Source organism: Eschrichtius robustus, chromosome 10, assembly GCF_028021215.1.
Source record: "Eschrichtius robustus isolate mEscRob2 chromosome 10, mEscRob2.pri, whole genome shotgun sequence".
NCBI classification, from domain to species: Eukaryota; Metazoa; Chordata; class Mammalia; order Artiodactyla; family Eschrichtiidae; genus Eschrichtius; species Eschrichtius robustus.
The window spans coordinates 82,853,817-82,871,577 of NC_090833.1; the positions used below are offsets into that span (position 1 = coordinate 82,853,817).

General features: G+C 37.5%; 1 protein-coding gene and 1 pseudogene across 4 annotated transcripts in view; one reads left to right on the forward strand and one right to left on the reverse strand.

Annotated features, from left to right (window-relative positions):
- KIF27 (kinesin family member 27) overlaps positions 1-17,761 on the reverse strand; it is a 94,723-nt gene that overhangs the window by 34,264 nt on the left and 42,698 nt on the right. For all 4 annotated transcript variants that reach the window (XM_068553478.1, XM_068553479.1, XM_068553480.1 and 1 more), the window contains 3 exons: positions 12,428-12,625; positions 4,668-4,781; positions 1,880-2,056 (listed from right to left, as the gene is read on the reverse strand). In XM_068553478.1, coding sequence (XP_068409579.1) covers positions 1,880-2,056; positions 4,668-4,781; positions 12,428-12,625 — 489 coding nt within the window. The remainder of the gene's footprint in view (positions 1-1,879; positions 2,057-4,667; positions 4,782-12,427; positions 12,626-17,761) is intronic.
- Positions 13,618-16,861, forward strand: LOC137770451 (heterogeneous nuclear ribonucleoprotein A1-like; annotated as a pseudogene).

Here is a 17,761-nt window from a genome sequence, read left to right on the forward strand (position 1 = left end):
CACTCTCTGCTTACCTCAGTATGTTCTGACTTCCTAAATATTACATCTTGTTGAAACTAGAAAACCGCTATTTTCTTTTCTTTCTTTCCCCTGTATCATGAAGTAAATGTATTTCAGAAATAAGTCTCCTTCTTATTCCTTTTTTATTTTTTCCTCTTTTTTCTTTTGTGATACAGAACATATCATAAAGGTGCCAGGTATTTTCTTCTATTTATTCACTTGATACGTTAATTTGTTAACCTCCTTTGCTGTCATTTACGTGGGTCACAGCTTTTAAAACCTGACCCTGACAGCCAATGTAAACAAGCTACCTGGATGTAGCACCAGCAACTAGGCTGGTTGGAGGGGCTGCCCCTATCCCAATGTCCAACAGCCTGCTGCTAAAAGCTATTTCAACATGTTTGGGGAACAGAGGACAGAGCAGAGGTTAAGTGCAGGTCCCCATGCCTGTCCACCTCTTATACTGAGGTGGAGAAGTTAAGAACATGTCACCATCACCTCAGATCCCAGTGATCTAGATGCTGGATGACAGGCAGGTTTAATAAAGGGCAGGTCACTGATCTCTCTGTTCCATGACTCAATATTATAGACTGACCCCAGACTCAAGGCCAGCTGGAGGCAAAGGTTTGTGCAGACAGTCTTTGTCAAGTCTGGGGCAAGCTAGCTTCATTTTTAGATGCTATTGTTGCTACTGCTATTATTGAAAGTATGTATATATCTAATATATATATACACATATCTAAAAAAGCTTCTCCTGGTCCTTCTACTCCCTCCACAATCATTCCTTTTTCAAAACCTGAAACTGAGGTGAAGTCCTTCATAAAACCACTTCTTTGACTGGCTCAGAGAACCCAAGTCCTACAACAAAATTTTTTGTAAAGATACCCTTGTCCTTTTTTTTTTTAACTTTATTTATTAAAAAAAATTTTTTTTGGCTGCATTGGGTCTTCATTGCTGCGCATGGGCTTTCTTTAGTTGCAGCGAGTGGAGGCTACTCTTCGTTGCGGTGAGTGGGATTCTCATTGCGGTGGCTTCTCTTGTTGCGGAGCACGGGCTCTAGATGCGCGGGCTTCGGTAGTTGTGGCACGTGGACTCAGTAGTTGTGGCTCGTGGGCTCTAGAGCACAGGCTCAGTAGTTGTGGTACACGGGCTTAGCTGCTCGAGGCATGTGGGATCTTCCCAGACCAGGGATTGAACCCATGTCCCCTGCATTGGCAGGCGGATTCTTAACCACTGTGCCACCAGGGAAGTCCCCCTTGTCTTTATAATTAGAAAAATAAACAAATCTTCATTATACAAACTCTTCTTTCTTTTATAGGAAACCTGCAAACCCCTGTGAGTAGTGATAGAACGTTTTCAAGTCTATTCTTCCAAATTATCAATGTTCACTCTACAGCATCAAATGGTACAATTTATTTTTAAAATATCCAGTAAGGTTAATAATAGAGGCTGCCAGGGGAAATGGTGAATTATTGCTTAATGGTTACAGAGTTTCTGTTTGAGGCAATAAAAAGTTTGGAAATAGACAACAGTGATGGTTGTACCACACTGTAAATGTAATTAATGCCGCTGAATTGTACACTTTAAAATGGTCAAAATGATAAATTTTATGTTATGTATAATATACTACAATTTTTTAAATACCCCAAAAAAGTTAATAATAAGTAAATCATACTTGGTAGAACATTGAACATTTTACTTCAAGATAGATTTTAGTGATAGTCATTAAATAAGCACCAATAAGCGAAATACACTGAAAACCAGAGAAATTTTCTTTTGGTTTCTAACTTTACAGTGGTATGATTTACTTCATAGAGAAAAATAAATCCTAGTTTATATGGCTTACAACCAGAATCAAAGAGCATATTAAATAGAATACCTGACTAGATCGTAACTTCTTATTTTCCAGATGGCTCTTCTCCTGTAACAGGGCCTCCTTCTTACAAACTATGGCCTCCCGTTTCTTTAAGTCTTCTTCCAGCTCCTCTAATTCTTGGCGTTGGTTCAGAACTTTCTCTACTTCTTCATCTAACCATTTCTTTTGCTCATCCAATTTCTACATTAAAATTCCAAAGAAATGTTATAATTTGTTTTTCTTCACCATAAAATTTATATGGTAATAATATAACTTCAGATTGACTAAAACACCTTAAATGAACATTTAAAAACTATCTGGAATACCTTAAATGAACAGTGAGAATAATAAAATAGTGTCTGTCCAAAACTGTCAAGAAATAAGTGGTTCTAAGTTAACATCTTTCTGTGTTGTTTTATAAGGAATTAAAATTTATTCCACAAATATGTTTGAGTCTGAGATTTTTCAGGCTGACAGTTTTCTTTATATTGAGAGTTAGTTCTGAGAACATGCTGGAAATCTTCTCTGTCACAAAGGTGCACACCTCTATCACAGCACTAATAATACTACTGATTGTTCTACGGTCTTTCTCCCCTACTTGAGCTCCTTGACTGATTGCAGGGACAGTGCTTTTTGCCTCTCTAGCCCCAGTGCCTGCTCTACTGCCTGGCCCATGATTGGCTTTCAATAAAATGTTAAATGAATTCTTGATTCAATCAATCAACTAATGAGGTGAATAAATGAATACACATTGTGGAAGACATAGATGATGGAGCATGGAAATCCACTCTGCATTGTAGCCTGTCAACATCAAATAATTACAAAATAAAATAAATTGAGCTATAAAGATTTCCAAAACAAACATCTCAGTATTCTCTTGAGTTAAGGATACCCAGAAATAAGTACAAACAAAAATGTGAATGGAATGACTGTCCAAGATGAACTCTACCAAGTGCCCATCTGCACTGGGACATAGTAATGAAGCAATGCCACCTAAATAACAAATAATAAGAAAACAAAGCAATATAGTACTATTTTCCAGTTCTTCTCAAACTTTATAAAAACTGTCCCTAGAAATCTATATTAAGACAATAAGAAGTGAATATGCATGAGAAAAAGAGAGCAAAGTGGCCAAGGCAAAGCAGGTCCAGAGCTATGTAGTTTTCCATCCAGACCTAGATAGTATGGTCCTATAAGCAACAGCACATCCAAATAATATTGAGGCCTAAAATAGCAGCTCTACAATTATTAGGAACAGGAAGCATATCCCAGAGCAACTACAGAAATACTTTAGCTTTGTTATATCCAGCTATACCTTAGAAACTCCATATATGAGACCCTATGAAGACTAGCAATTAACTTAAAACATATTCTACAAACATTTCTTGACTGTGAGTGGGGTTTGAAAGATGAATAACAGATATTCTGTAAGCTCCATTACAACAGGAAAGAAACCAAAAAATTATGACGGTTGATAATAAATGTTGTATACAGCTAACTCCTAGGTACTATGTATGCAAAAATGGAAGGAGAGATCGGTTCTGTCTGAGAAACGGAAGAAATGTCAGTGCCAGCCTCACAGAGTTAGGCAATATTTTAGCTGTGCTTTGAAGAATGGGTAGGAGTCTGCTAACATAATACAGGTTTTTTTAGGGAAATAATAATAAATGAATGGATTTTTCTGCATTTGATATAATAAAGGTTATGATTTGTGCAATTCACTGTATCTTAGTAACTTTTCTGAAAATTTCTTATTTTGTCTTTTCTTAAAATAAATATTCCTACCACACAGTTCCAATTTTAAATACTCTCTTCTTATAAGAGAGCTTCATATCAAATCAATGTCCTAGTAAAAGCTCTTTGGATAGTCATATTGATTAATTTATAATCTTGTTCTTGTTTAGAGTCAAATTCTGGAAAATGTTGTTTTACAACATTAAAAAGCATGAAGGTTTTTGTTTGTTTGTTTGTTTTATTATTATTTTTAACCTGACATAATCAGTGCAAGCTGTGGGAATCTATTATTGTATTCATTTAAAATTTAGATCCTTAACATTCTGAAAAGCAGGTCTAACTATTCTATGCATTCCTACCTCACCTACTCCCCCACATACCCTTCCACCCAGAAATATTACCAAGCACGTCAGAGAGAGAGCTCTTCAACTAATTTCTAAAATACACTAGTAAAATAACTGAGAATACATTCATGTCCTAAATTTTACTATTAAAATATATAAGATTTAAGAAGAGAGAGCAAATAAATTTTTCAGAATTAAGGTGATGTATTTGCATTTGAGGGTTATTACAGTTTTAAGCACAGTAATCTTAAGACTTTTAGAACTGCCATTTCTAATTTCATAAAATTAAAATTTTGTTTCTTTGAACTTTGATATTAATCTATGGATTTCATTTTTTAAATGTGGCACTAAAACAATAGCTTTTTAATATATTATATATGGTGCATATACAATTTGGTTGTGCTTGAGTAGAGAGCTCTTATCTTTAGAAATATATGTTTCCAGGTGAATAAACCAGTCTTGACATGGGAATAAATACAACCTAGTTTTCATGTTTATATTCCACAACATTCAAATAAACCCATTTCTACTGAAATAAGAATATAGCACATTTCCGGATGGGAAATTAATTTTTTAATAACACAAAAAATTCACAAGAAATATTAGAAATTTTGTACTCGAGTGGCAAAGTCTAGTGTTTGAAGATTTTATTCAGAGTCCACCACTTTTTACCCCTACTTAGACAATCATCAAATTGCAGAGAAACCAGGAAACACTAAATAGAATCGACAAACCTGGAGTTGGTCTATACTTCCAAACGAACCTTTTCTCCTTTTCATCTTAAATGCATCAAGGTCCTCAGCTTTCAGTTTTAGACCTTCTTCCTGTTCTGTTTTTAACTGTAGTTCCTATAGAAAACAGGAATTGAAAATACCTCATTGCTTTTACTACATGGTCATCATTAAATATTTATGCAGATAATCATTCTAACATTTACTTTCTTAGTTGCAAAAAGAAAGAAAACGAGTAGATGAAGGTTGGGGCCATTTAAGAAGAAAATAATGTTAGCCCCTCATTCAAGCAATAACATCTCACAGTAAAAATCAGGATTTACTAGAAAAACTAGGTATTTTTTTTCATTCTTTGCCAGTGTTACAAATTTGCATAACAGGGATAAGAGTATGAAAATTATAAATCTGCTCTTCTCTTCTGCCTTTCTGAGTTCACTACCTTCAGTTAGTCCACCCAACGCACCCATCTGCAATGGGGATATTAGAATTTATCACAGGAGAAATGTAAAAAGAAAAGTTATATTCAGTTTCCAGCATTCAAAAATCAGATTTTGCAGCATGAAAATAGTCTTTCAAGACTGATCATGGTCCTCCGAAGAGTATTTTCCAAATTCCTTTAGTTTCCATTCACATCTTAAGAGTCAAGTCAAGAGGGCCCTTGTGTTCTGCTGGGGTTTAGAGACGATGTTGCCATCCACCACCAAAGCTTAGCAGGAATCAGGAAGGAGGCCATGAACTCAAAGTGAACTGGTCCGCACTGCTATTTCTTACTGGTCCATGATGGATAAGTACAGAAATTAAAAGTAAGTGTTTAGAACCTTTTACAACAATTTAACAGAATAATTTTATGTCTGTTGAATCTAATAATTAAAAGATAGACTTGTATATTTTAGTTTTTATTTCATTTTTCTACTAGTTCTTGTTTACAAAGGTATTGGGGCTGTGACAAATTAATAATAAAATGAAAATTGTATCTTTTCCATAGGTAATTTCAGAAGTACTGATAAAAAGGAAGTAAAAGGGAAGTCTACCATTTTCCAGCCCTGGAAATGGAAGAAAGGAGAAAAGAGACAGTAAAAAAGATGTGTGTCCCAATTTTCTTCTCTCTGAGTTTTGGCCCAGAAAGGGGATGATAAATAAAGGTATCACTGAGAGCAGATGGAGAAAATGAGGACTGCAGCGCAGAGGCCTCACACCCACATGGTTCTGCCCAGTCTTGCTGAAAGAACAGAGAAGTACGATCAGGAAACAGAGACTAATTGGACTCCTTGGCCTCAGATGACGAGGATCCTGAGTTGAGAACAAATAGGGGTCAGTTATTGTGGGGAATTGACCCCAAAACTGAAGGTGAGGACAGGCCACTGGGCTAGCAAGCTAGATGGAAGATAGTCTAGCAGGGATTTATAATGCCATTAGGAGATGAGATGAAGCCAAAGCACCTCCAGGCTCTAAGCTGAAAGTGAGACCAATCTATGAACTATACTGGCTTCACATCAAGTGCCAGCAGGGAAAGGTGAACAAGAGAGAGCAGATTCCAGCCAGTCACATCCAAGGACCAAATGAAACTCAGAAAGTCCCTTCCCCCTCAACACCATGTGATGCAATAAAGCTACACACCCGAACACCACATATACCAGACTCTATCTTTGAGAATCATGGGGAGGAAGAGGCCAAGAGACTGAATATTCTTATTCAAGAGACTGAGAATTATTTGAAGGAAATGTTTAAACTATCAGAATAAGGTTTGAACAGACTGGTTATTTGGTTAGTTCCCATGATATTTCCAGAAATTCTTGTGACATGGTTTGGGCAGGGCAGGGTGGGAGGGGTGTCATAAGGAACACAGGTCTGCTATAGACTAAAGAAATTTTCTGTGCCCACTTGAGTTGAATTATGAGTGCATTTGGACCCTGTTATATTTACTACCCATTAAATTTTCATGCTTCCCTAGCTCTAGTTCACAGTTATAATTTAGCCCCTGTCACAGTCACAGCAACTTCAGGATGCTGAAATAAAGGCACCTTATACTGGAGCTGACTACCTACTATTCTTATTCTTCTACAAATGCTTTAAAAGTGTACTGCAGGTGGTCTAATCCCCTCTTTTGCATGTTGCTCTAGACATTATTACCTTTACCTTATATTGTAATCTCTATTATAATAGTAAAATAACTGTCTACCAGGTACTGTGCTACACTTTTTACATCTATTTAATTATCCCATTTAATGCTCACAATAATCCTGTGAAACAGATACCATAATAAATCCCATTTTATAGATGAGGAAATTGGTGCTTAGAGAAGTAAAAAGCCCAGGTCACATTTCAGGGGTTCCCATACCTTTCCTTTATAGCTCATCCATAGTCTTCAGTTAAGAACTGCTGCTCTACGGAGAACCTATGCAGAAGTCATAGTATTCTCTGGAAATGGTTTAGTCAAGTGAAAAATGGAATGTTAGAGAGTTAGCTCCAAACAGAAGACAAGATATCCCTTAGGACTCTGAGCAGGTTTTGTTTTTGCATGAAGTAGTAGAAACTTCAATATATCTTTGGGGCAGACTGTTCCTTTTTCTGGAATACTCATTCTCCCCCTTAAATGGGTCATATTTCCCTAGAATGAAAGAAGGAACAAAATTACCCTAGATAAGAATGTAAAAAGTTCAAGTTACAGGCAGAGTTGCAGTTCAGCAGACTATGCATTCTGCTCAAAAGTTTTTTTCTTTTCCCTAAACATAGATTTAGAGAGTGCTATGTCTTGTTGGTTTAAGCCAGGGTTCATGAGAGATGAGAAGCTGAGACCCAAAGACCACAGGACTGACAGGCAGGCCTGATCCTCACACTGGAGGAAGGACAGCAACGAACAGACGAGGCTGTTGGCAGTGAAATGAGAATTGAACAGATTCAAGATATTTAGAAGACTCAATGTATAGGACTTTGTGGTTCATTGGATATGGGTAATGAGGAAGAGGACAGAGTCAAGGATGACTGCTAAATTTCTAGCTTACCCAACTGAATGCATTGAAATGTCATGTAAAGTACACTGGAAAACTATATTTTCTCCCCCATGAAGGGAGCAGGGAGGAGGAATAGTGGGGAGATAAGTAAGGGAATTCATCTATAAGACAACCTAATAAAGATGTCAATGGTTGGATATATGAATCCAGAGCTCAAATGGCAAATCTGGTATTAAGGATTAAATCTGGGAGTTGTCAGAGTTAAACTGCAGTCATGGAAAAAGACAAGGTGAGAGGTCACCCAGGACCGAGTATGGAAGATAAGAGGGCATAGGCTAGAGCCCTGAGTAATTCCCATAGGTAAGGAAATGATAGTGTAGGATAAGCTAGCAAAGACAAAGAACAAGCAATAAGAGAAGAAAAAACAAGGTGAGTATAATTTCACAAAGGCAAAGGGGGAAATATTTCAAGATGGAGGGAGTGGTGAACTATGGTGGATGCAGCTGAGGTGTGACAGAGAGAGCACTAGTGAACTGCTCAAGAGCTTTGAAGTGAACGGTACAGCCAAGACCCAGAAACCAGACTGGAGAGGAGAAGAGAACAAATGAAAGGAAAGGAAACAGAATCAAATACAGTAAACTTTTCCAAGAAGTTTGGTTATAAAGGGGAGAAGTGAGAGAGAGAAATATAAAGTTGAAGGAGAATAATTTTAGGATAAGAAAAGTCTAAGATGTTTAAAGAAAGAATCTAGGAGAAGAGGAAAAGCTGAAAATACAGGAAGAGAAAAAGACAAATGAGATAAAGCACGTAAGCGCTTAGCACAGTACTGACTGAAGACAAATAATAAATGTTATTTACTGCTATAATAATGATTATTACCATTATTATTAAGAATGAGTAACTCAAGGAAATTAAGAAAGCAATTCCATTTATAATAACATCTAAAATAATAAAATATCTGGGAATAAATTTAACCAAGGAGGTAAAAGACTAGTACACTAAAAATTATAAAACATTCTGAAAGAAATTAAAGAAGATTTAAATAAATGAAAAGACGCCCCATGCTCATGGATAGGAAAACTTAATATTGCCATGATGCCAATACTACACTAAGAGATCTACATAGTCAACACAATCCATATCAAAATTCCAATGGCTGGGACTTCCCTGGTGGTCCAGTGGTAAAGAATCCGCCTTCCAATGCAGGGGACTTGCGTTCAATCCGTGGTCAGGGAACTAAGATCCCACATGCCGCAGGGCAACTAAGCCCACGTGCCACAACTACTGAGCTTGCGTGCCTCAATGAGAGAGCCTGTGTGCTGCATACTACAGAGTCCACGCACCCTGGAGCCCATGCGCCACAACTAGAGAGAGAAAACCTGCATGCCACAACTAGAGAGAAGCCCACATACCACAACTAGAGAGAAGCCATTGCGCCACAACAAAGAGCCTGCACCACAATGAAAGATCCTGCATGCCTCAACTAAGACCAGATGCAGCCAAAAAAATAAAGAAAATAAATAAATTTTTAAAAAGTGGATCTACAGAGAAAAAGCCAAGAACAGATCGTCGTAAAAGGAATAATTTGAAAATAAAAATTTGTTGAGTGCTGCTGTAAAAAAAAAAAAAAAAAAGAACCATGCATTAAACACAATTAAAGCATTAAAAAAGAAATTGCAATGGCCTTTATTGCAGAAACGGAAAAGCTGACCCTTAAATTCATGTGGAATTTCAAGAGTCCTCAAATAGCCAAAACAATCCTGAAAAAGTACAAAGTTGGAGGACTTACTTCCCAAAATCTACTGCAAAGCTACTATAATCAAAACAGTGTGTACTTGCACAAGGATAGACATATAGACAAATGGAATAGAACTGAAAGTTTAGAAATAAATCCATAAATCTACAGCCAATTGGTTTTTGACAAGGGTACCAAGTCCATTCAACAAGGAAAGAATAGTCTTTTCAATAGATGGTGCTGGAACAACTGGATTTCCACATGCAAAAGAATGAAGATGGACCCCTACCTCACACCATATACAAAAATTAACTCAAAATGGACCAGGAACCTAAATATAAGAGCTAAAACCGTAAAACTCCAGAAGAAAACATAGGGGTAAATCCTTATGACCTTAGATTTGGCAACGGATTCTTAGATATGATACTAAAAGCACAAGCAACAAAAGGAAAAATAGATAAGTTGGAACTTCATAAAAAATGTAAAACTTTGGTGCATCAAAGAATATTATCAAGAAAATGTAAAGGGCTTCCCTGGTGGCTCAGTGGTTGAGAATCTGCCTGCCAATGCAGGGGACACGGGTTCGAGCCCTGGTCTGGGAAGATCCCACATGCCGTGGAGCAACTGGGCCCGTGAGCCACAACTACTGAGCCTGCGCGTCTGGAGCCTGTGCTCCGCAACAAGAGAGGCTGCGATAGTGAGAGGCCCGCGCACCACGATGAAGAGTGGCCCCCGCTCGCCGCAACCAGAGAAAGCCCTCGCACAGAAACGAAGACCTAACACAGCCAAAAATAAATAAATAAACAAAATTTTAAAAAAAGAAAAGAAAATGTAAAGATAATCTACAGAATGGAAAAAAATATTTGGAAGTCATGTATCTGATAAAGTTTAATGTCCAGAATACATAATGAATTCCCACAACTCAACAACAAAGAGACAACCCAATTAAAAAGTAGACAAAGAACTTGAAAAGACATTTCTCCAAAGAAGATATACAAATGGGCAATAAGCACATGAAAAGATGTTCAATACCACTAGTCATTATGGAAATGAAAATCAAAACCACAATGAGGTTCCACTTCACATGTACTTGGATGACTACAATAAAAAAGAAACAGAAAATGACAAGTGTTGATGAAGACGCAGAGAAATCAGACCCCTCATACATTGCTGGTGGGAATGTAAAATGGTGCTGCCACTATCAGAAACAGTTGGTGGTTCCTCAGAAAGCTAAGCATAGAATTAGCATATGACCCAGCAATTCCACACCTAGGTATTTCAATTCCAAATTGAAAGCAGGCACTTGAACAGTTACTTCCATGCCAATGTTTATCACAGCATTATTCAATAGCCAAAACATGGAAACAATCCAAGTGTCTATAAGACAAATGCAGAAACAAAATGTTGTGTATGCATGCAATGGAATATTACCCAGCCATAAGAAGGAATGAAGTTCTGATATATACTACAACATGGCTGAACCTTGAAAACATGATGCTAAAGGAAAAAAGCCAGATACAGGGCAAATATTGTATGATTTCACTTTTATGAAATATCTAGGACAGGCAAATTCATAAAGAGAGAAGTAGATTAGGGTTACCAGGGGCTTGGGGGGGAAGAGGGGAAAGGGAATTATTGCTTAATGGTTACCAAGTGTCTATTTTTATTTATTTATTTTTGGCTGTGTTGGGTCTTCGTTTCTGTGCGAGGGCTTTCTCTAGTTGCGGCAAGCGGGGGCCACTCTTCATCGTGATGCGCGGGTCTCTCACCATCGTGGCCTCTCTTGTTGCGGAGCACAGGCTCCAGACGCGCAGGCTCAGTAGTTGTGGCTCACGGGCCTAGTTGCTCCGCGGCATGTGGGATCTTCCCAGACCAGGGCTCGAACTCGTGTCCCCTGCATTAGCAGGCAGATTCTCAACCACTGCGTCACCAGGGAAGGGAAGCCCCCTACCAAGTGTCTATTAAGGGTGATGAAAAAGTTTTGGAAAAAGACAGTGGTGATGGTTGCACAGCACCGAATGTAATTAATGGCACTGAGCTATACGCTTAAACAAAGGTAAAATGGTCAATTTCATGTTATATTATTTTATAAAAATCAATAATGTAATATACCAAAACTCACTGTATGCTTTACATGGGTGAACTGTATGATATGTGAAGTATATCTCAATAAAGCTGATTAAAAAAAAAAAAGAATCAGTAATTTGGCTTAAATGCTCTTTTAAGTTCCCTTCCATCACTAAATTCTGTCATTTTTTTTTTTTAAGGTCTGAGAATATATTATTTTCCAAAGTTTAAAATCTAGGAAATCTCCAATTATGTTCCAAACCTTGGGTCTGGCTTAATTAACATTTGAACAGAACAGAGCCTGGTACACAGTGCTAGATAAGTGTTTGTTGTTATTATGATCATTATCATCCTTCTCTTCTTCAAAAGAGCCCTACTGAGGCAAGTATGATAAGGCCATCTTAGATAAGAATAAACAGACACAGAGAGGGTAAGTGATTTTCTCAGTAAATGATCTAGCCAGGAACAGAGAGAGTTGGGATTGAATACATGCAAGCCTGGCTCCAGAGCCCAGGCTGACACCACTAGTTCCTCCCCGGCCCAATCCATTCTATAGAACAGCTGGGCATACAGGTCTGATCACTTTTCTGCACACTATGAATGAAATGGTACCATTTTACCTTGTACTTTTTTCTATGCTGCCGCATGGACAATGCATGTCAAAGCACTTTGAAAATGGCAAATCCTATTCAAATGTTAGATATTTTTTTAGAAAGTCAGCTTTATAAATTTGTGTTTTTGACAGCCTCAACTGAAGTTAAGATCCTAGTTAGAGAAATTATCACGGCACTTTCTTTTGGGAAGTCAAAGCCTTCAAGACAGTACTCAGAATTCAATAAATAGCTTTTACTATGTAGATCAACAAAGTTTTAAAGTGAATGAGGACAGCAGCCAAGGACAGGCCAAGGTGAGATACCTCACAAGCCAACTGAATCAAGACCTTGGTTACATTAGCTCTGAGACATTGAACATTTCATATTATGATTAGCAGGAAAGTATGACAATATTACTTTGATTTTTTGTTGATCCCGCTTAATTTCTGCATCCAGTTGCTTCCTTTTCTCATTTTCTTCTTGAAGTCTTTTTTGCAGCTGTACCTTTTGATGTTTCATGTGATCTACATTCTGCTCTAGTTCATTAGCACGTTTCTCATTTTGGATCGACAGTGATGCCAATTTCTTACTATTTTGTTGCTTCTTCTGTAAGACCTGGGATCATATGGAATATTTCAAAATGAAAAACTGCACCTCTCATATCCCTCCAGTAAACTTAAACTTTTCATTTAATGACGCAGGTGGGCATTTTTGCCTAGATTTTAATTTATTCTTGATAGTTTCACAACTGTTTTCTACATTTCTACTTTTACAGTCAGGCAAATATCATAATTTTCACCAGATATAAAGAATAATGAGACTTCCTGGTGCCGACAGCCAAACAGAACAAAATTGACATTGTTGCTTTTTTTATTGTTTTAATTTTAAAATATTTTATGTACATAATAAAAATTAAAACAATACAAAACTAAACTTATAATTAAAAAGACTCTTCTCTCAGATGCCTAATCTACCTGTCCTGTTTCCTGAAATAAAATTACCAATTTCTTAAATATTCCTTGAGAAATAATTTATATGCACATAAGTAACTTTATATTCTAGGTAGACTATTCTCCACCTCCCCTTTTTTTCTGTTTAACGTATCTTGGAGGTGTTTTCTCATAGATTTGTTCTTTCTATATGACTGCATAGTATTCCACTGTGCTCATCTTTAATATCCAGCTGCAGCCTAAATCATTAATCCCTGAGTTAAGATGATCAGAAATGATACCATTTTCCCTGAGTGACCAACCATTGTAATTACTATTTTAATTACCTTAAATAAGGCTTTTCCTCTCTAGGTAAAGTTATCCATAGACAGCATTAAAATTTTTTGAAGAGTTTACTAATATAAAATACCAGAGTGTTTCAATTTAATCCTGATCAAACAAGCAAACATATATTAGATTTGTATGCTGTACTTTAGCATTGCACTAAGTAAGTACCTCTTACGTGACATAAAAAAGTTAAGGTGAAGTCATTTGTAAGTTATGCAGACTACAATTATTTCCTTTATCTTGGTGATAAATTGTTGACATAAACACATTTTGTTTTAATTAAACTAAGTATTCACAGAGGCATTGTAGCTTAGAGCAGCGCTACTCAAAATGTGGTCTGTGGACCGGTACCACTCACAGACTGTTGTCAGCCTGCACCATGAAGCACATTATTAGATTCAGCTGATGATGTTTTCATGCAAGACTCTGTTGATGAGAGAAGCTGTGCTCCCATTTACCTTTATCTCACTGCAGATCAATAATGAACAATCTGCAGATGGACTACTTTGAGTACTACTAGCTTGGAGGCCACAGGACTCTGCAGTTTCCCATGCCTGGATTTGGATCCTGGCTTTGTCACTTATTTTTGACAGTATTGCAATACTGGAGCAAAAAATGTTAATACTAGAATTTTAGTGTCTTTTCCACATGATATTGAAAATATCAGTATAAGTACTGATAATCTTATTTAAAAGTGAGATGGGTTGTCATTTGCACTTATTCCACAGATGCTCAAACGTGCACCTCTGTTAGCATTAAACAGAGCATATAATGCAGCATATAATGCTATATATATCTAAAGACAAAGAATACAGATTTTAGATTTTTTTAATTAAAACAAATTTTTTAAGTTTTAAAAACTAAAATAAATTCATTATACCAATAAAACCACTAGTATTTCAATATGTTAAAATGGTATGAAATGTTAGAGTACTGAAAACCATTATTATCATCACAATTATGTGACTCTGAGTTATTTTACCTTTGTAAACCTTAGCTTCCTCATTTGTAAGAGTGTAAAAATACCCACTTCAAAGGATTAAATAATGATTAAATAATACATATGAAACATCTAGTATGTATATAGCACTTGGTAGACACTTAACTATTACACTTCTTCTCATCCCCACCACCTTATCATCTTTAGCATCCCCATCCCCATCAGTCGTGCATGCATACGGCAAAGGCACAGAAATCTCTAAAACTACGTGGAACACTTCTTTCAGTCCTCCGGCTATGAGACGTTTCTTTTGAATTTAATTAAGTTCTTTCCTTTCCTCATCAGTACCCTCAGCAGAAAAAGATACACAACAAGAAACATGGAAAACAAAAAGAACATGATAATTCAAACCCTATTAATAATCTTTCATTTAATCTTTTAATCACAACCATAAAAATAATCTTTGCTAAATCCACACACAAGGCTTAAGCTATAGATTTATATGGTAAATATAATAACCTTCTTAGAAAAATAATAACTTTGGCTATTTCAAGAAAACTGGAAAAAACACAAACACGTGAAGATTAAACAATGTGCTACTAAACAGCCAATGGGTCAACAAAGAAATCAAAGGGAAATCAAAAAATACCTTGAGACAAATGAAAATGGAACCACAACTGTCCAAAATCTATGGGACACAAAAAAAGCAGTTTTAAGAAGGAAGTGTAGAGTGATACAGGCCTTCCTCAAGAAACAAGAAAAATCTCAAATAAACAATCTAACATTACACCTAAAGGAACTAGAAAAAGAAGAACAAGCAAAGCCCAAAGTTAGTAGAAGAAAGGAAATAAAAAAGATCAGAGAAGAAATAAATGAAATAGAGACTAAAAAAAAACAATAGAAAAGATCAGTGATACTAAGAGCTGGTTTTTTGAAAAGATAAATAAAATTGACAATTTAGCCAGACTCAGCAAGAAAAAAAGAGAGGGCTCAAATGAATAAAATCAGAAATGAAAGAGAAGTCACTACTGATACCACAGAAATACAGAGGATCATAAAAGAGTATGATCAGGGGCTTCCCTGGTGGCACAGTGGTTAAGAATCCGCCTGCCAATGCAGGGGACACGGATTCGAGCCCTGGTCTGGGAAGATCCCACATGCTGCAGAGCAACTAAACCCATGTGCCACAACTACAGAGCCTGAGCTCTAACCTGCGAGCTACAACTACTGAGCCCACGTGCCACACCTACTGAAGCCCGCACGCCTAGAGCCCGTGCTCCGCAACAAGAGAAGCCACCGCAATGAGAAACCTGTGCACCACAACGAAGAGTAGCCCCCACTCACCGCAACTAGAGAAAGCCCGTGTGCAGCAATGAAGACCCAACGCAGCCAAAAAAAAAAAAAAAAAAAAAGAGTATGATCAACAATTATATACCAAAAAATTGGATAACCTAGAAGAAATGGATAAATTCCTAGATATACACAGTCTTCCAAGACTGAATCATGAAGAAATAGAAAATCTGAATAGACAGATTACCAGTAAAAGATCAGTTCTTACTTATTAATATTGAGTATAAGAATTACAATCAGAACTGAAGGTAGGATAACCTTTCTGCCCGTGGACGCCGCCGAGTAAGCATCATTGAAGTCTCCCCCCTCTACTGCTGTCGTGTCTAAGTCAGTTTCCCAAAGAGCCCGAACAGCTGCGGAAGCTCTTCATCAGATGTTTGAGCTTTGAAACAACTGATGAGAGTCTGAGGAGCCATTCTGAGCAATGGGGAACGCTCACAGACTGTATGGTAACGAGGGATCCAAACACCAGGCGCTCCAGAGGTTTCAGGTTTGTCACGTATGCCACTGCGGAGGAGGTGGATGCAGCCGTGGATGCGGCCATGGATGCAGGGCCACACGAGGTGGATGGAAGAGTTGGGGAACCAAAGAGGGCCATCTCAAGAGAAGATTCTCAAAGACCTGGCGCCCACTTAACCGTGACAAAGATTTTTGTTGGTGGCATTAAAGAAGACACTGAAGAACATCACCTAAGAGATTATTTTAAACAGTATGGGAAAAATGAAGTGATTGAAATCATGACTGAGGCAGTGGCAAAAACAGAGGCTTTGCTTTCGTAACCTTTGATGACCATGACTCCGCAGACAAGACTGTCATTCAGAAATACCACACTGTGAATGGCCACAACTGTGAAGTAAGGAAAGCCCTACCTAAGCAACAGATGGCTAGTGCTTCATCCAGCCAAAGAGGTCGAAGTGGTTCTGGAAACTTTGGTGGTGGTCGTGGAGGTGGTTTTGGTGGGAATGACAACTCTGGTCGCGGAGGAAATTTCAGTGGTCGAGATGCCTTTGGTGGCAGCCGTGGTGGTGGGGGATATGGTGGCAGTGGGGATGGCAGTAATGGATTTGGTAATGATGGAAGCAATTTTGGAGGTGGCGGAAGCTACAATGATTTTGGCAATTACAACAATCTTCAAATTTTGGACCCATGAAAGGAGGAAACTTTGGAGGCAGAAGTTCTGGCCCCTATGGTGGTGGAGGCCAATACTTTGCCAAACTGTGAAACCAAGGTGACTATGGTAGTTCCAGCAGCAGCAGTAGCTATGGCAGTGGCAGAAGGTTTTAATTACTGCCAGGAAACAAAGCTTAGCAGGAGAGGAGAGCCAGGGAAGTGACAGGGAAGCTACAGGTTACAACAGATTTGTGAACTCGGCTAAGCACAGTGGTGGCAGGGCCTAGCTGCTACAAAGAAGACATGTTTTAGACAATACTCATGTGTATGGGCAAAAAAAACTCAAGGGCTGTATTTGTGACTAATTGTATAACAGGTTATTTTAGTTTCTGTTCTGCGGAAAGTGTAAAGCATTCCAACAAAGGGTTTTAATGTAGATTTTTTTTTTTGCACTCATGCTGTTGATTGCTAAATGTAATAGTCTGATCATGACGCTGAATAAATGTCTTTAAAAAAAAAAAAGAACTGAAGGTAGGATATAAACCTACGAAATTATAAATAAATTTCGAAATAATCATAAAGGAAAGCTCTTAATTGTTTTGTTCTACTAACGTTTTGTTAAAATGAGTACTTTGTTAGACGTCGCAGCCTTAATTTAACGGTCAAGAAATTAAAAAAAAATTGATCGCAAGACTCTCTGAGGTGAATTGCTAAGGGAAAATATGTATTCTGAAGGAAAGTGCAAAGTGTCAAGTCACGTTATTTTAACTTGGTGTTGACTTGAGAAGCTACTTAAGTAAAAAAAAATTTTAATGGCGGTGTGCAGATGTTTGAGATGGCATTAAAAACCCTTGAAGAAGGGACTTTTTTGCTCTGTTCACTTCTGCATCCCCACCTAGAATAGGACCTGGCACACGGGAGGTGTGCGGTGAACACTTATCTTGTTGAAAGAAAATAACTGTGGCAGTTTCAAAAATAGATAACTAATGCTCTAACTAGGTTAACTACAATTCCATTCTATGTACAGTGGAAACAATATGAAAGCAATAGATTATGAATCAGGGACTTCCCTGG